The following is a 25,555-nucleotide window of genomic DNA, read 5'->3' on the forward strand; positions in this document are numbered from 1 at the left end:
TTACAAAACAATCAAATTTTCAAAACATTATGGGTAGAATATATGTTCAAAAAGGTATACAGAAGGGAGGAAAAACTTGAGGTTCAGAGACAAACTTTTCTCAGTGTTGTTCTTTCTGTACCAACGTTCACACAAAAAACCCACTGATTCCATATAGAACAGTGGTTCTCATCTAAGGACAACGCACACACACGCACACCAGGAGATATTTGGCAATATCTCAAGACATGCTTGGTTGTCACAGCTGGGGGAGGAATACTATCATCTGTCACTAGAGGTCAGAGCTGGTGTTGGAACATCCTAAAATTCACAAGAGAGTCCCCACCAGAGAGGAGTTGCTGTTCCAAACTATCAGTAATTCTGAAGATGACATAGAATAAGCCAAACTGGGTTGTGCATTGGTAAAACTGGAGGACTAATTGGGTCACCTGGATGGCACAGTCAGTTAAGCATCTGACTTCAGCTCAGGTCATGATTTTGCAGTTCATGGGTTTGAGCCCCACATTGGGCTCAACGCTTGACAGCTTGGAGCCTGCAGCCTGCTTCAGATTCTGTGTCTCCCTCTCTCTCTGCCCCTACCCTGCTCACATTCTATCTCTCTCTCTCTTTCTCTCTCAAAAAATAAATATATATATTTTCATTTTAAATGGAGGACTAACTGGGTGTCTGGGTGGCTTTGTCGGGTAAGTGTCTGGCTTTGGCTCAGCTCATGATCTCGCAGTTCGAGAGTTCAAGCCCTGCGTGGGGCTCTGAGCTGACAGTTCACAACCTGGAGCTGCTTTGGATTCTGTGTCTCCTTCTCTCTCTGCCGCTCTCTGGCTCATGCCCTGTCTCTGTCTCTATCTCTCTCTCTCCAAAATGAATAAATATTAAAAATAAAAATAAAGAAAAATGAAGGACCAATTATACTCCTGGAAAGCAATTCTGAAAAGATATATTTGAGGACTGCAAATCAGTATGTATGTCTTACATACATGCATAGCCATGTGGATGTTTCAGCATATACATTTTATTAAATAAAATAAATTATTTATATATAATAATTGCACCATAAGATTATTGATTGCCTCAGTAATTGCACTATGTTATTAGAAGCTTTTAATTGAACACTTGCTATGTTAGATACATTCTCCCAGTTTCTGGGATGCAAAGATGATTGGTATATTGTCTCCAAATGCTAATATTGAGATGTAGGAAGCCATTAACATATACATTATTCTTTTCTCTTTGTTTTGGTTAGAAAACTAAAATGAATCCTTCCAAAGCTGCCTTAAAATAATTAGACTCCATAGCTGCTGTTTGGGGGCATAATTTACATAATATTTATTCCTTATTTTAATAAAAATGTGTCATTCACATGGGCCTCTAGGTGTAAACAGTGAATAGAAGACAGAAAACATTAACAAACACAAAAGCAAGCTATACTTCCACCTTTCTCAGGGACCAAATGTTTGTACTAATTAAGGAAAGTACTTTGAAAAGATGTATCTTGCAATGAGCCCTGAAATGCAATTAACTCCCAGTTTGTAGAATTGATAATGAAAGGGAGTGTGAGTCTTACAGGCATTGGTGAAAAGCTTCCTGACTTCAGTCTTTGTGTTTCCATTTTCTAAACTATTAGTAACATTCTCCAGATTTCTAAGAACATACCATGTCTAGCTTTTGTCTCTTTTAACTCAAAACAAGAATGTGCAATTTGCAGCAATATAACCATCACTTTAAAAAAAATAGAATCAGGACCAGGCTATTTGCTAGCAATGTAGAAACCCTTGATTTAAGCAGACTGTACTCATTTCCCAGTGTATTACAAATGGAATTTATGAATTTCTTGAATAGCTACTGAGAGATGAACAATCCTATGTTGGACATGAGAAGTGAGAGAGCTTTCTAGAAATGTGACCTTATATCATGTGACCTTTTAATGGCACATTAAAAATAGTGACTGTTCTTTGCTTGCTATCTGTGGGCCAGGGGCTTTAAGTAGCATGCTAAATGCTCTTGAAAGAAACCTAAAGTGTCTATGTTATTCATCCCATTCTACAGACGAAGAATTGAGGGCTCAGAAAGTTGAGTCATTTGGTCAAGTTCACATAGCGATAAAGTGGCCGACTCCAAATTTAGATCCAGTTTTACTTTACGCCCAAAACCCCATTTTTTTAAAAGCAGTAGTATGTGGCCTCCCATATATCTCAACTTACCACTAATAACAGCAACAACAAAAACTGCATTTACAGAAGTCACATATCATAAAGTAGGAAGCAGATGATTACACGTTTAGAAAGCCCATTGATTGAATTCCAGTACTTGCCATCTTGTATTTGTGTGGATGCATTTCACACGCTAGGAAAAGAAATACTGAAGACAGTCGAGTCTCATTTTAACTCTTGGCATCTCAGAAGCAAAACTGTTCTTAATTTTAGAGTTTCCTCGTATTGTAAAGTCTAAGACATACGCTACTTGATCTAGTGCAACAGTAAGAAAAGTACAGAAGTCCTCAATATTTCTCATAGAATGAAGAGCTTTTGTATAAATTTATATGAATAAGTATAGTCCCCCCAACTTTCCTTCTTTTCCACTGTGATTCATAATCTGATTTTATCTATATATTACCTTATTGTTAAAATTTTTAATGTTTTCTGTGTATAATAACCGTAAAGCAACCAGAAGGAAATATTAATTGTGCATAATTGTGTCAAATGCTCAGCATGACACTTTTTAGGAACAATACCCTATTTATATGCTAATATAAGAAACAAAAGAAAATTTTGATCAGACTTGGAAATATTGCCAAATTTTTTTAAAATTTGCTAAAATAGCTGAAGTGTTTGATCAGTCACTTTTGAGTTTAGTTCTAGATTTAGTGAACAAATGCTTCCTGTATATTTACTGCATCCTTATAATGGTGCCTTTGTTTTTCCTATGCATTTCTAAATTTTCACATAGTTTGTGATGAGATAGGAGTTAGGAATACTTCATTAATTTGGAATGTCATAACAGCAAAAAATAAGAGATACTTCAAAATAATGACAAAGTCATGTCGCAAAGTTGAAAAGTAGAGTCAAAAAATATTGAAGGAGGCTTGCATGTAGGATTCATATTCAAGGAAGGAAGATGAAAAATAAGCAGAAAATGTGTTTCAAACGTATTCAAGTGAAAAATATCATCTGATATACAATGGGTTTTTATTATACAGGCAAAATTTATTTATAAAACTTTAGCTTATTATAAGTCAAGAATACCTTACCTGGATCATTAATAGCAAGCCCTCATCCACCCTCATCAAAACTATTATAGTCTTCTAATACAAAGACAACTCATTAGGGACATTTCATGCAAACAGGGCAGAGATAGAGAAAGCAAGCTCCCACTTAAAATCAGAAGTCTTTGTCCATGACTTGTGTTTTATAATTGTATCATGTTATATATAGTTAGCACATTTACACTAATAACTTGACCATTAAATGTCATGTGAATATGACATTTGAGAATGTAACGGGACCTAAAGATGACTGACGGGACCCTGTTCTTATATAGATGCAAATATCTGTAGACTAAGAAGGTTGAATGATTCACAGAGCTAACTAATCACAGAGACTGGATAAGAATGTGGTCACTTTGACCATGCTTCAATAAAGATACAGAAGACTCCTGCAGATTTTTCCAGTCGGGGGCCCAAATTTATCTAACAGCTTTGTTTGTGGTGGCAACCACTCCAAATCACAGTCATGACCCCAGAAGAAGAACTTATTTTCTGGGTGGGCCTGTGTAACTCATTTAGCCCTGGAATGAAAACTTAAACCCTGGCTTAGTGACACTGTGCTAGTCTACTGACTGGAAACAAAACACCCAAATAGAAATTTTTCAAAGAAATAATAAGTGCTTATCATGGTTCCATAGCATTCTAAAACTCAGGATTATTGGAATTTCTGATATCTCAGTTACGTAGAGGCATGAATAAAAGAGGGAAGCTCATATTTGTGCAGAGATTTTAATTCTTTAGATAGTGTTGTTTCATTGGATCAAAGTTTTGGTTAAGGAAGTTAAAAAGCTTTCTAAAGTATATGTGTGCTATATGTGCTCCCCATTTTATTGATCACAATACACACTATGAAGTTGCAAATGGTACTTGTGTTTATTTTTTTTTTCAGAAAGATTATTTTCTGGATGTGTAGATTGTGGAGTAAATTGTATCTCCAGAGTAAGCTACGGGAACCTTAAATCCTTTAATGAATCTAAGCTATCCTGCAGATGTGTGACTTTTGGTTAAATTAAAGATTAAGCCACATCACTATAATATCCCACAGGGTGTATATTGATTAAACTTTATCCCATCTATTGATTATAGTCAGTAAAACTTACAAAAGCTGCTGTTGGGGAGGCAAAATCTTAAATAAATTTGCTTTACCACTCACATTCTGTATCTAGAAGTATCTAAAATATGGCAACAGGAAGAGGTCTCCTAAACTTCAAGCCAACTGATGTTTCTCTATGTAAATCACTGTAAAAATAGATTTCCATTACATAAGTTTTAAATTAATTTCTTATAGTGAAATGGACAGACTATAATGAAAGTAATAGGTGCCTCTGAGGACCGAAATTTTATTATTGAAATGAAAAATAACTTTCCAGTGCACTTTAACATGACTAATAATTATCTTGAGTCTATGCCTACATAATCAAAGGGAAATTGAGTGTCAGATGACGAACTGGGTAATTTGTTTAAAGTTGCTTCTGTTAAGAAAAATACTTGAATAAAAGGAATCATTACTGAGATTCACTGTTTGCTGTGGCTGTAACTTGTCTGCAGATTTGTTAGTCCATAAATTCTAATTTGAATAATGAACTTTCATCATATTTCAGTGTAATGCATTTTCTCTTATTTCATGAATACATATTTACTAGAAATATGAAATGATGCATATGTTGTATGACAGGAAAGAAGGTAGTTGTAGGGATAAAAATTATAACCCAGAATTGTACATGATGATGGCAACTTTGCAAGAAAATCTCCTATGCCTGATGTGCATTATGCCTATGCATATGCCTGTCTCCTATGCCTATGCCATTTATGTGCCAGGGGGAAATTAGTTAAAGTTTGACTAGGGAACTGGTCCAGTTAGAGGGTTCTTAAGGACTACTGGCGAAATCTGAGCTGGCATAAGCTTAAATTTTATTTACTCTAGTCTATAGCCAGGAGATTACTAGTTCCTCACAGACAGCATCTTATTGATCATTGATCATAAAATTTCACAAGTAGCATTGAATATAGATGTTTTCTTGGTGATAATTTCACTAAGGATGCAGTGAGCATTTAGTGGTGGTAGGGATACAATGGTGTGTCATAATCATCATATTAGAGTCAAACTTGTATCTGTCTCAACATTTCCTCCCTCCTACTACCCCTTTGACCACATATATCTGTATATTTGTCCAAGGAATTAACTAGACATACTATGGAGTGTCACAATATTACAGCTTGAGATAATATCCAGAACTATGAGTTCATTGAAATATTGTGGGAAGTATAAATGGATCTGTCCTTTTAACAGTATTTAGATATCTCTCGATCACAGAGGAAAATAAATTAAGTTCTCATTCTTATAAAAAAAAAAGTTGTTTGTTTCCTGAATGAGTCTAACAAATTTCAAATGTGTATGTATAAAGGATATTAGGAATCCATAAAAAATTATCTCTATATGAAAACATACTGCTCTAGATAAGTAAAATATGATGACTTATTAGACTGATTATTTCTACCAAATGTATATAAAAGAAGTAAAGACTCCTATGGAATGCCTTAATTAATTTCACTTTAGGTATTAACAGGGTCTTCTTAATATTGTTGAATAATCAGTTAGTTTGGTTAGTTTATTCTTTCACTTATGAGGCAAAGTCATACACCTATGCTACTCTGGGTGAAAGGAAAAAGAGCTTTACTCTCATATAGTTTCCAAATAAAATGACTCATGTGCACTGAGTAAGGAATTACGAATAATTTAATTTTCTGATAGATCTTTTAGAAACAAACAGTAGTTATTGCTATTTATGCAGAGGAACTTCTTCATTCAATAATAATCCTTATTCAGATCCTGTTGTGCTTACATCACTTTGCCAGAAAAAACAAAACAGAAAAGAACAAACAAAAAAAACACTTCCTGTTTGTGAACTTTCTCAAGGTTTCCAAGAGAAAAAACCTTCCTAAAAGGCATTAAAACAAATGAAATTTCTCTATTGAGGCCTATCATTTGATACTCAAACATAAAATCGTTTCAAATATTATCCTGTATGATCCTCACAATAAAATTATGACGTAGGTCATATCTGCATTTTGCTTACAAAGAAAGCTCAGACAGGTGGTGATACATTAAGTTATAGAGCTAAAAAGTGGTTTAGCTTGATGAACATCATTCACTTGGTTTCCAGACTTGTGTTAATTTCCTTACTGTGTAACACCATTTTCACACATGCTAGATCTATTTTAGAAACAAATTTCCAAAGACTTCATCTTTGCATTCTGAATAAATCAAGGCCAGGACCTACAGCTTGTACACAGAGTAGAAGAATATAGATGTTTTCAAGGGGTCTGAAGAGGTTATTGCCTCTAAGGTATATGGAAATTGGGAAATTTGTTCTTGGGAAAAGCCCCTACAACATTCTTCTTTTTTATCTGTGCATCTTCAAGAGCCTATCTATTCATTTAGCCTTTAAAAATGTACTGCGAGTTGAAGTTTCCCCACCAAACACCTCTAGTCACCTCTGCTACAAAGAGAGCTGTTCCATTTTCTCACCGGCTTAGTTGAAGATATGATTAAATCATATAAATATGCTATACATACAAATATATTTTATTTTAAAGTAAGCTCTTATTACTCAAGTGTAACACTATGTGTAAGGGCAATAATATTGATTGGAGCACTAATCTATGGGTGAAGGAAAGAACTTCTTTCTTTATAGTATCTACAAGCGACAGTAGGAAGCTTCTCTTTCTCTTTTTCTCTTGCTAGGCCAGTAGCCAATACCAGAAGAATAGTGGTCTGAAAAGTGCCACCCAGTTTTGCAACCAGAACTAAGATATCTCACTGTGTCTCTCTCTCTCTCTCTTAGTTTTAAATTTTGTACCTTCTCGATGATCTATAATGTACCTCTCCCTAATGCTTACCCTTCAAGACAGATCAAAACCATGTCTAAAGTCTTGTATTGCTTACAATTTTACTATTCTGTCTGATTTTAAACTCTGAGCATCAATCATGTTAGTTTGCAAATAATTTCTTTTCCTTTTCTTGCCTGTTTGCTTAACTAAATCATGTCTAAGTAATTCCCAGTTCTCACTTCCTCTCTTTGAATATCCCTCATTCCTTTCTTGTACTCCTTCAAATAAATATTTCTTAATGAATAAAGCCTTAAATATTGCCTACTTCTTTTTTAAAGGGAGCTTGCAAATATTACTTAATGCACTTATATTCTATTTTAATCTCTTGCCCTAACTAGCTCCTTGATGTTGGATAAAATTCTTCATCACTCCATACCTCAGTTTCTTCCTCTGTAAAAAAAAGGGCTATTAATAGTACCCAACTCATGCAAACTGTTTTCAGTTTGCAGTGAACTAACACTTAAAGCACAATATGGTACACCATGAAAGCTCCATGAATGTGACCTTTCTTTACCTCGTTTTAGATAGCTTTTGTAAATAACTCGTATATGTGTGTTTCCTTCAAGTCTTAAAAATATCACCTTGGTATAGTCTTAGATGAAGAGAGAAAGTAGAATTTGAAGAAAAATATATTTAAACATCTTGCCAAGTTACATATACTCTTGTCTCAGTTTACACTGGTTACTTTATTATACCAATGGACTAGAATATTAAAAAAAATACTTCTCAGAACTTTAATTTCTCAAGTTTTATCATTAATTCCAATTTAGAATTTACATCATCTACACAAATGGCTACTTGATTTTCTGTTTGCTGGATATCCCTGAAAATGCCAAATTAACATTAGCATTGAAAAACACCTAAATATTTATATATGACGTCATAAAGTATTAAGATGCTGTGTTGACTTTTTAGAGGTTTGTAAAAGGAAACAAGTGGATGTTATTATGAACATATTTTTAAAAGTTACCTACTGAGAATATTTTCATCTATTTTTATTTGGTAAACAGTTTCGTGGACCCATGTGACTTCTTAATTTTATATAATTAGCACTGAATGATTCTACATTTAATCCCCCAAATAGTTGTAAATCGTTTATTTTTTTCTCACATTTTCCTTTTTTTTCCTGAGCTTGTTTTGTGTGGCCAGGAAGAAATCCAAGGCTAGAATAAAGCAGAACTATTTAGTTCTACTTGAGTTGAAATTCAATTGCAACTCCACATACAAGACTCAACATCCAAGCATCCCCTAATATCTAGCCCTTATACTGTAGATTTCCCAAGAGAGTCAGGACACATAGAAAGCTACGAAGTAAATAACATGAGACTGAAGACACATACCTAGCATTGTACCTACCATTTGAAAGTATATGTAAATATACATATACTTATATATAAATATATGTATATATGTATATTTATTTATATATATTTATATATAAATGTATGTATATTTATATGTGCGTATATATATATTTAAATATATTTATGTATATATTTAATTCAGCTAAAGGGCATATTTATTCTGAAAGTATTTAATCACTAATGCTAGCATTTACATTACAAAGCTCTGTGTGAGGTACCTAAAAGAGAACAGATTAGCCTGATCCTGAGACAATGCATTTTATAGTCTTAATTTAGCTTAGAAACAGAAATCCAATTTTTTTTCCCCAGACTGACGGCTCAGTTCTGAAGTGATCAGATTTCCTTTTTTTTGTTTGTTTTTTTTTGTTTTTGTAATTGTTTTTTAATGTTTACTTACTATTGAAAGTCAGAGAGAGTCAGAACGTGGACAGGGGAGGGGTAGAGGGAGAGGGAGACACAGAATCTAAAGCAGGCTCCAGGCTCCGAGCTGTCACCACAGAGCCTGACACGGGGCTCAAACCCACGAACGGTGAGATCATGACCTGAGCCCAAGTCGGATGCTTAACCGACTGAGCCACCCAGGTGCCCCTGGGTGATCAGATTTCTTTTTTTTTTTTAATTTTTTTCAACTTTTATTTATTTTTGGGACAGAGAGAGACAGAGCATGAATGGGGGAGGGGCAGAGAGAGAGGGAGACACAGAATCGGAAACAGGCTCCAGGCCCTGAGCCATCAGCCCAGAGCCCCACACGGGGCTCGAACTCCCGGACCGCGAGATCGTGACCTGGCTGAAGTCGGACGCTTAACCGACTGCGCCACCCAGGCGCCCCTGAAGTGATCAGATTTCTAAGATGGGGCATGTTCTCCCATAATTCATAAGGATGTGTTGATAACAATGTAATCTGAGCTTTGCAGAAAACTTTGCAATTGAATATGTTTTAATTTTAGGTCTGACTTTCCAATACAAAAATCACTGTTTTTAGGGTATCTAAACATGGAAAGTATCTTCAAGACAGGTTAATGACAACTAACTTTAGATGATGTAATAACCCAGATTTCCAACCGATTACATTTAAAAAAAACTTATTCCTTTCCCGTGACAAGACTTCTCACTTCTAAGCAATCCAGCCCTCATCCTCAGCATCAGGCCTCTGGACAAAGAATATTATGAGAATTTTTTGTGATGTGAATGCAAATCAAAATCAGTTTCAGTGTACCATGACCTAATGTTTTGGGAAAGCCCAATGACATCGCCCTTCCCCACTGTTCTGTAGCATCTGGATTTCGTACCTTTTCTCTGAAATCAGTTTTGCTTTTCACCTGTTCTTCATGTTTAAATGCCTTCATTATGTTGAACTTTCTTCAATTAACATGTAGTTATTATTAGAACAGTCAATGCAAAATGGTCTATTTCTTGCTTTGATAACACAGTTTACAAGGGTTATATTCTGGCTCTTTTAGTGTTCTTAGGATGGTCTACAGTTTTGATTTGCATGATCTATTAATCTTCTATAATGTGTGCACAGGATTACCCACAGGTTGTTACAAGGTTTCACACTTTTGCCTTAAATTCTACATATTCTGTTATATTACATTACATACATTACACCTATTAAAGGCATGGAGTTGTATTTCAACATTTATACTCTGGTCCAGAAACTATGGTGAATTTTGAAATATTTCCACCATCACAATCATCTATCCTATGTATTTACCAAACTTCTGAGATTTCCCTCATGCTAAAAGGGAAGAAGTGTCTCTGTTACTTTCGGTGGAAATCCTTGTATTTGTTCTCTGGAACCCAATCCCGCTCACCTTCTCATAAATTTTACCATTTTAGGTATTTCACTCTTTAAAAGGATCATTACCTTCAGCAAAGACAGTGCTTAATATCCCCAATAAAAGAAAAAAAAAATTATTGAACCACTTCTCTGATGATATATGGCAGCACTTTCTCTGATTTCTATTCTTGGATGACGGTATCCAGTAAAGTATCATGACTGTGGGGCTTCATATGTTCACATTCAATATCCTCTTGAGTTCACTGTTTAAAAAAAACATAATTTATATTTTATTGAAGATATTCTTTTCAAGTTAACTAATGATGCCCATATTTCAAAATCCAATCAACCCTTACTAACCTCACTTGGCCTCTTAATAGAATTCACTCTAATTGTTCACTTAAAATACCTTCCTTTCTTGGCTTCTGTGCCACCCCATTCCCACTTAGTCTCTTCCCCTAGACTGTTCCTTTCCTTTTGCTAACACCTGCTCATGTACAGATGCTGGGCTGCCTTAAGCCCAAAAGTTTGGGTGCTGTAGTGCTCATTACTTCACTTAACGTTTCTCCTACAGTTCTCTCCCAGATGAAATTATACTGTTCCCAGGATTAAATTAGGCTTCAATTTAGGCTTATATATCTCAAATGGATATTTCCTATTCAGAAAACACACTTGAACTCCACACTCATATCCAATTCTCTGTTTTTATTCCACACGTTTATCTACTTGACTTCTAAGGCATAGCTTGTCAAAATCATTGATTTCTCCCAAATTCTTTTTCTCCCAAAGGGAGTTATTTGCCCCCCTACCTCTATCCAGCTCCATAAATAGGCTTATCAATTACATGCTAGATCAAACGCACGCACACCATCACCACCACCACTACCACATGAAAAGCAAGTCATTTGTAAGTCATTGCCCTTCCAATAAAAATTCTATAGTCCGTGCCCAATACATAACATTATTTTATACAGTTCTTTCCATTTTCTTCCCTTTTTCACCTTTGTCCAAGACAACATTATTTCTTTTCTGAATTGTTAACTTTCTGCAATCTAAGAGTCGAAGTAGCCACTATGATTTTTCCAGTACATAAATAGGTGCATGATATCCTTTGTTTAACAATTCCCCTTTTGGGTGCCTGGGTGGCTCAGTCGGTTGAGAGTCTGACTCTTGGTTTTGGCTCAGGTCATGATCTCAGGGTTTGTGAGATCACGCCCTGCATTGGGCTCCTGCTGACTGCTTCCTGCTTGGGATTCTCTCTCCCTTTCTCTCTGCCCCTCCCCTGCTCACCGTGCATGTGTGTGTGCACTCTCTCTCTCAAAATTAATAAGTAAATGTAAAAAATATATATCTATATATCTACCTTTCTATATATATCTACCAATCTCTATCTATCTATCTATCTATCATCTATCTATCTATCTATCTATCCCTCATTGCCTTTTTAAAAAGGTAAGAACTATCTACCATATGGTACATGGATTCCTTATCCTACCCCCAGCCACATACCTCTCATCCTTTCTGCCTAGCCAGTGAGACATACATTGTTTTTTAACCAAATCAAGTTCTTTTTTTAATTTGGATACTTGCATTTTGCTTTCTTGTATTGAAAATATTTTTCCCCTGGTACTTTGTACATAATCAGTTCATTTTTATTCCGCAGGTCTGGATGAAATGTTACTGAAGCTGAAGTTAAGGAAGAAGGGGGAAGTATTAGAAATTTAAGGAGAGGAGAAAACACTCTTCTTTAAATAGTTCTAGAAATAGTTTGGAACATATGATTGTTGTCTATATTTTTAATTCATATTCATGTTAATAAACTGTTGCTGGATAATGTAAAACTCCAAAACTCAGGGGCAGATATTTATAGCCCTCTCGTGTGTGTGTGTCTGAGCTAGCTGAAGATCAAGGTAACTAGCCTGGCTTGTGTTTGCCAGCTCTTTTAACCCCAATGCATTCAATCCTGCATCCGCTCATTTACTAGGTAGCTCTGCTTTAGCAGGCGGTATACCCTGAAGGGGGACAACCTTGTCTTTGTGTCTCTCATCTTCTTTCTGGGATCAGTGGATCAGCCAGCCCCACCATGTTCCTTTTGTGTCGGTGGCAGAGGATAAGGAGGAATATGCCACGTCTCCGGAAATCTTGCCCCAAATACGAAACAGGACACCGTCACTTTCAACTCATTCTTTTTCTTTTCTTTTTTTTTCTTTTTTATTTTTTTTTGAAATTTTTGCTTAAATTCCAGTTAGTCAACATCCAGTGTAATATAAGTTTCAGCTGTGCAATTTAGTGATTCAACACTTACAACACTCAGTGCTCATCAATTTGCTAAAGGAAGCTGGAGACCAAATCTAGTGTGAAAGAGCTCTACAACCTTTTATGCATTGGAGAAGGAAGATGATTTGTGGCCAATAATGTGACCTACCTCCCATTCAGTTGCTTTCTCATTTTTTTTCACTAAACAAGGTAGCTAGGTGATGGAGATACTATGGTAGTTAACTGAAATGTTTTCATTTTTATTATGTATTTCTCTTCAATCTCAACTATAATGAAACTCCGGTATAAACTAATCTCTGACATCTCCTGTTATCCTAAAAATTTTGTACATATAGAAATGAAAGTTTAACTAAGAGTTTAGTTTTTAGGGTCAGCCTGGGTGACTCTGTAGGTTAAGCATCTGACTCCCAAATGCTGCTCAGGTCATGGTCTCATGGTTCATGGGATGCAGCCCCACATCAGGCTCTGCATTGACAGTGTGGAGACTGGTTGGGACTCATTCTCTCTTTTTCTTTCCCCCTCTGCCCCTGCATGTGCGCTCTCTCTCTCTCTCTCTCTCTCTCTCTCTCTGTCAAAAAAAAGAGCATAGTTTAGTGTTGTTGTTTTTTTTTTTCTTCCAAGGTACTATAGACTTCCTAGAGGCAGTTTTTCATCTCTCCCTTATTAACCCCTCTGTTTTTAGTAACTACCATTGTATTCATGAAATTCAGAAGGGTGTTTTTCTCAATTTGAATTAGTAATTAGACTAAACATTAATTAAGGGCTGACAGAAAAAAATAATTGATGTCAACTCTATGCAAATATAAAGTTGCCAGGCAAATCTCAAGAGGCAAATATAGAAACGAAAAATGTGCATTTACTATTTGAATATATCTGGTTTAATACTGCCCTTGTTTTAGTTTTATTTGTTGTCTTCATTATATCATTGTGTAAAAGGAAGGATTATCTCTTTCCTTCCCTAGATACTTCATTGACCACAGTGGCGAAGATGACAGAGTTTTCAACATCGATGCCAATTCTGGAACCATCAGAACCACAAAGGTTCTTGATAGAGAAGAAACTCCGTGGTACAACATCACAGTTGCTGCTTCAGAAACTGGTAAGCTACTTTATGTGTCCTAAAAAAGATGTCACCTGTACATAACGATTTCTACCGAGATTTTCTCGGGTGCAGGGCTCTCACCATTTCTCTTTGTGGTGCCAGCATCTAGCAGAGCGTATAGAACGTATTAGAGGCAGTTACTCGTTGTCAGATGTGGTGAATAAATCTCATATTTTTTTTTTACTTTAATCCTAGCGTACTGGTGGAAGATTGACATCACAGGACACTCCTTCCCCATCCCTGAGTCAGAGTATTTGGTTTGCCTCCTAGTCATGGGGCTTGTTCTGTGGGTTGCACGGCTGCCTAACACCAAAGATGCCGCTATAAACATTCATTTGAAAGTTTTTTGTAGACACATTTTTATTTCTTTGGGGTATATACCCGGAAGTGAGATAGCTCAGTCATATGGAAACTCTGTATTTAATTATTTGATGGACTGCCAGCCTGTTTTCTAAAGCAGCTACATTTTACATTCCCAAAAGCACTAGGAGGGTCCAATTTCTCTATATTATTACCCATATTTATTGTTATGTATCTTTTGATTATAATCATTCTAGTGGGTGTGGGGTGATAGCTCCTTATGGTTTATGCACTTTTATAATGTCCCCCGTTACCAATCAATAATTAGACTACCCCAGCTTTTTATATTCTGCCTGAATTTTTATGTTTTTACATCTGCAAAATTAGCTCAAGTGGCTCCCATTTAGAGAATTTTCTTCAGCATAATATTCTCTTTGAAAATAAGCATTCACTAATTACTTTTAAATGAGTGTTATAAAGAATACATGAGTGGGTTCATTTATGATCATTCTGGTTAATTTTCATTTTGAAAATAACCAGACTAGGACTGGAATTACATGTTCTTTGTCACCTAATGACAAATAAATGACTGTCAAGTGATAAGAGCTCATTCAATATCAGTTGCAAAAATAAAGGAATTAATGGATTAATATATCCAAGAAGTGATGAAGACATTGAAAAGACTCAGAAAAGGTTGTGTGGTTTTTGGGAACAGGTTCTGTGTAGAGAAGATGGAGGGAGAGAATCCCTGGAGAAAATGATATTTTTCAGAAAAGAAAAAAAAAACAGGAAACTTACTTTAAAATAACTTCCAGTTTTACTCCAGAATTATTTCAATCAGAAACCATACTTTAGATTGTTTCTAAATCTCATCTCAGTCCAAATAATATTTGTATCAAGTAGAAACTAATTTATGAATGTGCACGAATATATGTATACCATGAAAATTATATTATTTGCAATCATTACCAAAAGAAATGTCCATTTTTACTTAAGTAACATCTTAAATATATATTTAGTAAGTGCTTTTTTCTTTTTTTTTCTTTTTTTTTTTGCTATTTGTTAGTACTTTATATGGGAAATCAGTTAATACCTATCTACAAAGTAAAGCAGTATAATAGATTTATTATCCTGGATTTTATAGATGATAATTTTAGAAGGCTCAAAGCCTTAGGGACACCTCAATAAGCATTATTAAACATAATGTAATCCTAATTATAAATGGGTATGTAGAAGGAGTGAGAAATAGTGAGGACTTCATACCCATATTGGAGACTGTTTCGGGAAGTGCACATTCATGTACTCACTGGTTGCTTGTCATAAGTGCCTTATTAAATATCACTGGGGGCCCTTCCATTTACAGTTGTTCGTAAACAGTAACCTTAAATTCAGCCACATTACCAAAATATTTACTAATATATTCTGTTTTGGAAATGTACTCGATGCTTTTTATAAACTGGATTTTTTTAAGGCTTTATTTTTTGGTAGAGCAGTTGTAGGTCCACAGCAACATTGAGAGGTAGGGACAGAGATTTCCCAGTTAGACCCCACATCTACACATGTGTGACATCTTTCATTATCAGCATCCTCCGCCAGTGTGATACATTTGTCACAACTGATGAACCTACATTGACACGTCATAATCACGCAAAGTCTATAGTTTAACGTGTTTCGTTCTTGGTATTCCCTGGGTTTAGACAAAGGTATGATGGCACGTATTCATTATTATAGTATGATACGTAGTATTGTCACTGCACTAAAACCCCATGTATACTGCTTATCCATCTCTACTTACTCTGATTTTGGTAACCACTGATCTTCTTATTGGCTCCTTAGTTTTTCCTTTTCTGGAATGTCATAGAGTTTGAATCATACAGTAAGTTGCCTTTTCAGATTGGCTTTTTCCCTCAGTAATATAGGCACACTTAAGGATCTGCCATGTCTTTTCATGGCTTGATAGCTCATTTCTTTTTAATACTCAATAGCATTCCATTGTCTGGATGTGCCATAGTTTGTGTATCAATTCAGATACTGAAGGACACCTTGGTTGTTTCCAAGTTTTTGCAATCACGAACAAAGCCACTACAGTATAAACACTTATTTGTAGGTTTTTGTATGGACAAAAGTTTTCCATTTCTTTGGGTAGTTACCAAGGAGTGAATTTACTGGATCATATGGTAAGGGTGTATGTGGTTTGTAAGAAACTGACAAACTATTTTCCAAAGTGGCTGTGCCATTTTGCATTGCCACCAACAATGAATGAGAGTTCCTGTTGGTCTACATCCTCATCAGCATTTGCTGTTGTCAGTGTTTCTGGATTTGGGCCAATTTTTGTCAGGTACGAAGTGGTATCTCATTGTTGCTTTAATTTATATTTCTCTGATGACATATATGTGGAACATCTTTTCATACATTCATTTGCCCTCTGTATGTCTTCTTTGATGAGGGGTCTGTTAAGGTCCTTGGCCCATTTTTTAATCAGGTTTTGTTTTCTTATAATTAAATTTTAAGGGATCTTCATCAGATGTGCATTTTACAAATATTTTCTCCCAGTTTGTCTGTTGTTTACTCATTTGTTTGACGTTGTCTTTTGCAGAAATGAAATCAGGTTTCTAAACATTTTCTTAATATAAGTTTTAGAAGAGCTTGGTGCTCTATGGAATGACATTTAGAAGTTTTTTTTTGTTTGTTTTGTTTTCAATTTTGGGAGAGAGTTGTGTGAGTGGGAGGCAGAGCAGAGGGAGAGAGGGAGAGGGAGAGAGAGAGAGAAAGAGAGAGAGACTGTCAGGTAGGCCCCATGCTCAGCACAGAGCCAACGTGGGGCTCAATCTCATGACCTTGAGATCATGACTTGAGCCAAAATCAATTCAGAGGCTTAAGCGACTGAGACACCCAGGTGCCCCTAGAAGCTTATAGTTTAAAGTACTATATATATATATATATATATATATATATATATATATATATGTGTGTGTGTGTGTGTGTGTTTTGTTTTTTGTTTAGCCTACCTTAAGTGTTGTGCAAGTAAGAGAAAGATGCCCCTTCTGGGCAGATGAAGCAGTGCACCAGGATTTAGGATTTAAAAGTATGTGAGAGCAAACCACGTCTGTGCACAGAAAAACATAAAAAATAAAAAGAATCCCTTTCTTCAGCTGAACGGGCCACTTGCTAAGGGATCGGTGTGAGAGTATAGGGTGGCATAAAAATGCATGTGAGTCTCTGAACATGTAAGTAGGGTCCAAATGCCATGCAGCTCTTATTTACATGGTGTTCGATTCTGCTCTCTTTTCTTCTTCGGTTCTAGGTCAACTCAGCTGCCCAGTCACATGGTAAAGGCAGAAAGCATGAGTCTGGTCCATGAAAACCTTCCCCACTGCTGCTAAATATAGCTAAAAGATATCTTGCTTTTGTATGGTCAACTTTCGCAGACACATCATCTTAACAAAAATCTCTGAAATAGAGAGGACAGGAATTATTTTCACTTTATAGATAAGGAAATTGAGACTCATACAAAATATGAATCCAGATAGTTTGGTTCTGAGAGCTGTGCTCTTTCTAACATGGCCCTTTAGGGAAGCTGATGTTCATTGCATCAAGTTTTGGACAGATATTTTCACTGATTGAGGTTTATTTTATTATTTATTTAAAAAATGCATTCTGTGATATAAGACTGTCTCCATGATTTTAGAGAGAGAGAGACAGAACAAGAGCAGGGGAGGGGCTGAGAGAGAGGGGGACACAGAATCTGGAGCAGGCTCCAGGCTCTGAGCTGTCAGCACAGAGCCTGACGTGGGGCTTGAAATCACAAACTGCGAAATCATGACCCGAGCCAAAGTTGGACACTCAACCAACTGAGCCACCCAGGCACCCCGATTATCTCCATGATTTTAAAGAAGACACTAAGAATTAGTTAAATGCAATAAGCTGTCTTTGATTAGAGAAATAGAAAGAGTTGTATTCTCATCACATATCACAGTTCTTGGAGAAGAGTACTTTCTAACTAAATACGTGGAATATTTCTGTACAAGTAACAATGCCTTCCATTCATATGATCCATAATATAGCTATTTAGTCATTTCCATTACATTTCTATTTTTGGTAGCAAATAATCACATGATTTCCATAGGTCAGAGGTCCAGGAGGGTTCCACTAGATTCCTTGTATAGGGTCCAGTAAGACTCAAGTCAGGTGTCAGATGGGATGGGTTCTTATCGGGAGGCTGGGGAAGAATCTGCTTTAATCTCATTCTTCTTGTTGCCAGAGTCTACTTGCTTAGGATGTAGTTATGAGGTTTCCATTTTCTTCCCATCCTCAGGAGGGCAGCTTTCTTCTCGAGACTGCCTGCATTCTTTCTCATGTGGTCCTTAGCTTCTTCAAAAGAACAACAGTGTATTGAGTCCTTTTCATGTTTTGAATCTCTTTGACTTTCTCTTTTGCTACCAGCTGGAGAAAGACTCTGTTTTCAAAGGAGTTCACCTGATTGGGTCAGGCCCACCCAGATAATCCCTTTATTTTAAAGTTAACTGAATCGGGACTTGAACAACATCAACAAAACCCTTACACAGGTACCTAGACACATGTTTGGTTGAATAACCAATAAACAGGAATCTCATGCTGCCATCTTTAGAATTCTGCCTACGATGACCCTAAAATACCTGAAAAAAGATGAAAGCTTGTTCCTTCTACTAGAGAGTAAATATTGTTTATTCTACTAGAGAGTAAATATTGCATGCCATGGCCTACTCTTCCCCTTATGTGACTCCCTATTAGAATAGTGGCAGTAGTGGGCCCTCAATGAATCATTCTTAATATATTTTTCTCCACTAAATAGCTACTGTTTTCCTACATTTCCTTGTTTATGCCTAAACTCAAGATAATGCATATTTTTGTCCCCACTACTCTTCAGAACCTGGTATTATGGTCTTAACTTACTAATAGCAAAATCCAGCTAATACTTTTCATTTCTGATCTCTCCCTGCTTTCTTGGTCATATTTTCACTTGCATTTTCTCCTTTCTTCACAAGAACTCTAGTACTTTGGTATGGTCTAATTTATCATTTCTATGCTAAAATACATATTAATTAACTCACTCCAGATGTATTAATAAATGATACTTGCTAAGCTTGTCATATGTTAGGCGCTAAAGACATTGAGGACCCTACTTCACTTTTGAGGAATTCAAGAATCTCATGCAGAAGACAAGATAAATATGTAATTGCATTATGGATAATCACTGTGGCCATAAGGTTTTTAGGGGTTAGGAAACATAAAGTCATGGTCGCTTAAGCTCTCTCGGGGAATTAGCAAAGGTTTCATAGAGAAGGAAAATGCATGAATTCAGTTTTGAGATGAAGGGTGAGTAAAGGTTAGCCTGCCTTCTGTGTCCAGCTGTACCTGTATCAGTCAGGGTTCTATAGAGGAACAGAACCAGTAGGATTCAAAACCAGAAGGATTCAGAACCAATAAGGAGATTTATTATAAGGAATTGGCAGTTATGGAGGCTGGGATATCCAAAATCTTCAGAGCCAATGTCCCAGGTCAAGTCTAAAAGCCAAAACCAGGAATAGTCTTTACCTCAGTTTAAAGGCAATCAGGCAAGAGAATTTTCTCTTATTCAAGGGAGGGTCAGCCTTTCCTTCTTTAAAGGTCTTTAACTGATTGGATAAGGCCTGGCTGACTCACATTATGAAGAACAATCAGCTTTACTTAAGTCTACCAATGTAAATGTTAATTTAAAATCACCCTCATAGAAACAAACAGAATACTGTCTGACCAATTATCTGGGCACACCATGAATTAGAGACTTATTGTAGTCCAGTATCTAGGGTTTTATTAGGCTCCCTAGGTAGTTTTCACCCATGCTTATTCTAGAACCACTGGTTTATGCGGTTCTTTCTTTCTTTCTTTTTTTTTTTAAGTTTATTTTAAAAAGAGAGAGAGGGAGCACTGGGGAGAGGCACAGGGAGAGAGAGAGGAAATCTTAAGTAGGTTCCATGCTCACCTTGGGCTCTGTCCCAGGGCCCTGGGATCATGACATGAGCTGAAATCAAGAGGAGACACTCAACCACCGCTGACTGAGCCACCCAGGTGCCCTCATGACTTATGCAATTCTGATGTAAATTGATTTTAAGAAACATTGCTTCCTTCCAATCACAATTTAACTTATGTCATAGCTCCATTTAGGGCTAATCCCAAAGGCATCAGTACATACACATGCCCTGTGTGCCTAAGAAACTAACGCTGCATAGAACAGGTGTGACTTTTCTTTATGAAACTCAGCCCTGTCTGTTCTCAGCTTCATTCTCAGAAAAATTGTCTATGGCACTTTTAATCACAGATCCTCATGTTCTTTCAATAATTTTATAATCTTCCTCTGCCAATGCCTTCTTCCCCTTTTGTTCTGCTTTACAAACATCTATTTACTTTTAAGAACTAGTTCATATGTCACAGCATCTGTGAAACCTTGCTCAACTTCTCAGGCAGATTTTACAGTTCCTCCTATGCTCTCACTTGGTGCCTGCCTTCCTAGAGCACTTATCACTTATTGGATTTAAGTATAACATTTATCATATTTTATTGTAATACTTTTCACCTCTACTAGATTGTGAATATCTCAAATCTAGGGATCAGGTCTAGTTTATCTTTGTTTATCATAGCATTCACAAATATTAAGAATATTTCCTGACACATCAAGCTGTATTAAATATGTGAATATTGTTTGTCCTTCATTTCTGGATCTACTTTAATTGCCAAACACTTCATTGTGGTAACTAAACTATATATATTTCCCATTTTGCCTTAAATATCCTATTTGTCCTTATTCTGTGCCCTGAATATGAGGGTTTATTTCATCTGATCAATACACCAAAATGGGACCCCCTATTGTTCATTCCTTGCTGATAGCTGTTGGCAAAATCCAGGGATGTGCTACTGTAATATATACTTCTGATGAGTCCAAAAGGTTCCGCTCTTACCAGAGTTCACAAGTTAAAACAATAACGTTGTTTGTTTTTTGCATTGTTACACTATTCACCTCAGCTGTTTGATTTCTCTAAACAAATTATGTTCATAACAGTCCAGAAACCAAAGTTTACATGCTGTTTACAGTAAAACCTTGGTTTGCGAGCATAATTTGTTCCAGAAACATGCTTGTAATCCAAAGCACTTGTATATCAAAGCCAATTCCCCATAAGAAATAATGGAAACTCAGATGATTCATTCCACAACTCAAAAATACTCATATAAACATGATCATAATACTCTAATATAATACAAAATAATAAAGAAAATACAAACTATAGGGATGCCTGGGTGTCTCAGTTGGTTAAGCGTCCCTCTTCCCCTCAGGTGATGATCTCGCAGTCTGAATTTCAGCCCCACATTGGGCTCTGTGCTGACAGCTCATAGCCTGGAGCCTGCTTCGGATTCTGTGTCGCCCTCTTTCTCTGTCCCTCTCCTGCTCACACTCTGTCTCTGTCTCAAAAATAAATAAACATTAAAACAAATTTTAAAAAAGAAAATACAAAATATAAAGAGAAATAAGTAAACTAACCTGCACTTACCTTTGAAAACCTTCATGGCTGATGTGAGACAAGAGAAGAGGGTTATTGTGTAGGACAACTTTCATGATTACTAATGGAATCACTGCTGTCTATTTACTCACTGGAATCTTTTTCTTCATGGAGGCCATTGTATATGCTCACATGGATGTTGACTTTATTAATAAACTCTTTTTTGTCATATACTGTATTTAATGTAAATGGCAATAAGGCAGCAGAAGAAAGGGTCTATATCTGCAGGCAGCCTGTCCTAGAAAGAAGCAACTTACTAGGACAAGAAGTCCTAGAAGAAGCTCCATTCCTCAGCTTACTCTTGGATGGAGAAGCAAAGGACTGTCCATAGATGCTTCGAAGCGACAAAAAATATACTAGTGCCAGTTGTGGGCTCCTTCCAGCGTTCTGAAAAGTCACTGATTTGTGTCAAACACTGTGGCCTGAAAACAAGCATCTGAACATGGGAGACAATCACCCACAATCCTGCAGGGAGGGAGGGAGGGAGGGAGGGAGAGAGAGAGAGAGAGAGAGAGGAACCATTGGCTCAGTTGTGATCATGTGATATTCAGCATCGTGTACTACTCATATTGCAAGACATTGATCATTTATCAAGTTAAAATTTACTCGAAATGTTTACTCATCTTGCAGAATACTCACAGAACAAGTATACTCACAATCCAACGTTTTACTGTATTTATTCAATCTTTTTAGTTTTTTTTTTAATTTTTGTGCAAACATATTCAAAGATTAGGATCTACAAATTTCAAATTTAATCCAATTGTAACTTTGGGTGATGGAAGTTAAATTTAGATTTTATTAATTCGTCCTTGTTGCTTTTTAATCTGAAATAAAATTTTGTTAGCAGCAGCATGAAGCAATACAAAATTCCATTACTAAAGAGTGGGTGGTTAAAGTCTCTCGAGGTTCTACATATTATTTTGCTATTGTCAGTGTGCTTATTTTGATATATGAAATTCGCCTTTCACAAGTGTGTTCGTATTGGTAATTTCACCTAACACACAAAAGGATCTTATTTGACACTTTTTCCTTAGCACATAAAAGGAAGAACACCAAACAAATTGGTTTGCTTTAACTAATGATCAAAGTAATACAATAAAATACTTCCATGAAATATATGTTTATGCATGTATATGTCTGCATATTAGTTACCTGTTGCCATGGAACAGAGAACTACAAAATATGTAAAATTAATTCAATGTATTCTAAGATTTAAAAGAAATGTATCGGCCCACATACCTTAAACTTCACAGGTAAATTAGGCTTCAGAGTTATGTTGATTGGGTCCCTGTCTTTATTTCTCTGTGATATATTTTTCCCTTTTCTGCATTCCTTTTTATTTCATGTTTGCTTTATTGTCAATTTATAGTAACAAGCACCGAGTACTATGCTAACTTTCAATATGGTAACAGGATGAATGCTACATTAAATTGGGTTGCACTCATCCTCATTCACATCCAGAGATAAATTATCCCTTCAGATGTCCATTAAAAATATTGTTCCCATTAGGTTTCAACTAACCACCATTGACTGTTTTCTAAAAAATTGTATTTAATACATAATATGTGCCCATAAGGAGATGAATTATGGCAAAATGTGTGGGGTTATTCACATTAGCTCAGGACCTTCCAGGCCCATTTTTGATCTTTACTTGTAGGCAATTCCATTCAAACCTCTTGAGTTCTACCCATGGGGAGAATTTTAGTGAGGAAATTATGATATATATTCTATTCTATTCTTACATCTTGCATCTATTCAAATGTTGATACATTTGAATTCTTAGACATTGCACTACCCCATATCAGTATCAAATTTTAGAAGCATTAGAACAAATTTCTTCATTCCAAAGGAAATTGGATCACTGAAACAATTCTGTACAGCTGTGCTAGATATTTATTTTGTAGTTCTCCTTGCTCCTCAAATTTCCAAAACTTTTGCCAGGTTCCTTGCATACCTCAGGTAATCTTGCTTCTCTAATTCTTATTCAATAATAACAATCAAGAAAGGGTTTCCACAGCATCCTGCCATCATGTCTAACAACCTAACTAATACTGTGGTCCTTAGTTTCCTTAAATCTATCTCCCTTCAGGTTACTGGGAGTGAACACTCCATTCCAGGCTTATGACCACCCCCTCCATGTACGCCTGAAATCCTGACCTTTCTTGTTCACCCTCAGTCTATGCACTGTGAGTTATTTCCTCTCCACATCTTCATTTGCCCCTGTCTGATACATAATTCCTCTGTCCTCAAAAATAGGCTTTATATTCTATCTGAAAATAAAACTTACTCAAACAAAAGCTGAAAACCTACCTCGATCTAGTGTTTCTCTCCAGATACAACTTTAGTGTTCCCTTTCCTGATAAACTCCTTGAAAGGGTTACCTAGATTCACACCCTGAATTCTCTGTTCCCAGGCTCTTTCAAATCCACTCTACAAAGACTTGCCTCTACGACTTCACCAAAATTATACCTGTCCTCCATATTCCAAACTATAAAGTATAATTCTCTCCTCCATTTGTTCAGCAAAGCGGCAACATTTGGTACAACTGACAACTGTTTCAAGACACAGGCTCTTTCTTTGGCTTATGGACTCAGCATTCTCCAGATGCTTTTCTGCCTTTGCTCGTTCTTCTATCTCAGTGTGCTTCATAGTTCCTCCTCATCTCTCCATTCATTGAATGGTGCGGCATTCTGATTTTCAAACCTCGGATTTACCTGGAGTTATTGCCCATGTAATATCATTCAGTCTAGTGGATTTGCATAACACCTACATGTAGATGACTCTCAAATGGAAATACACATCCACTTTTCCCTTGAAATCCGTATTAGACGCTTAATAACTCCTCTAGGAGATCTCAAACTCAGAATGCTCCAAGTAAATATTTTGCTCAAAATCCAATTTCTCTCTAAATCCACTCCTCCAGGGAATTAACTATCACAATAGTGATGGCTATAGTCCAGATTGCTTATGGAAATCACTCAGTGTCATATTTGACTCCTCTTTTTCTCTCATGCTATACATCCAACTCACCAGAAACTTCCATCAGCTATACTTTAAAAAGTATGCATAAGTCAACCACTTCATCACATTTTGCTCTTTCCCATCCCTGTCCAAGTAAGCATCAGCCCTCAGCTGGAATACTCCAATAGCTTCCTGAATGGTATTTTGCACTTAACCCTAGCCTCTTTTAGTCTATTATCTAGAGAGCTACTTGAATATCCCTTTTAAATAAATAATACCATGTAGCTCTCTTGTAAGGAAGACAAATATTCCCAAATAAAGTAAGGTTCCAAAACATGGCACTCATAAATGAGTGACCCAAAATAGATACACACACACACACACACACACACACACACACACACACACACACATGCCCTGCTGACTACAGGATAGAGGTAATGTGTATCTTCAGTTTTCACTTTAGTTCTGGGTCAGGGGGATGAAAATGTGAAAGTTATACCCATTTGAAAATTGAGTATATGATACTTGTTACAAATCATTTTAGATCACCTTGGCCTCAATAACTCTGTGACAGTAGAAACGGAAAATGCGTAATACAGAAAAAATTTCTAACAACCAACTTGAGAAAGTTTACACTGCTATTAAAGAATTTATTAAAAAGAAATAAAATTATCTCAAAAGGACGGTTTAAGATTCAATAAGGAATGATGACAAAGGAAATGGTACACATGACCACACCTTTCTTTGTAATAACAAAACGTCAAATTTGATAGATTAACAAACCCATAAGTATCATCATCATCTTCTCAACATTATCATCATTACTTACAGGTATAAACTTGTGAGAAACTTGATCCAAACTGAAACATTTAAAAGTTATTACAATGGTGGGGTTCCCTGGGTGGCTCAGTTGGTTAAGTGTCCAACTCTTTATTTTGGCTCAGGTCATGACCTCATGATCTCAGGTGATGATATGGAGCCCTGTGTTGGGCTCCACAGTCACTGTGGAGCCTGCTTGGGGTTCTGTCTCTCTCCTCTCTCTCAGCC

The 25,555-nt window shown here is 36.3% G+C and overlaps 1 protein-coding gene across 1 annotated transcript in view; it reads left to right on the top strand.

Annotated features, from left to right (window-relative positions):
* CDH18 (cadherin 18) overlaps window positions 1–25,555 on the top strand; it is a 349,770-nt gene that overhangs the window by 274,722 nt on the left and 49,493 nt on the right. Inside the window, exon 7 of the mRNA XM_047860381.1 lies at window positions 13,534–13,670. Coding sequence (XP_047716337.1) covers window positions 13,534–13,670 — 137 coding nt within the window. The remainder of the gene's footprint in view (window positions 1–13,533; window positions 13,671–25,555) is intronic.

This window comes from Prionailurus viverrinus, chromosome A1 (assembly GCF_022837055.1).
Source record: "Prionailurus viverrinus isolate Anna chromosome A1, UM_Priviv_1.0, whole genome shotgun sequence".
Classification (NCBI taxonomy): Eukaryota; Metazoa; Chordata; class Mammalia; order Carnivora; family Felidae; genus Prionailurus; species Prionailurus viverrinus.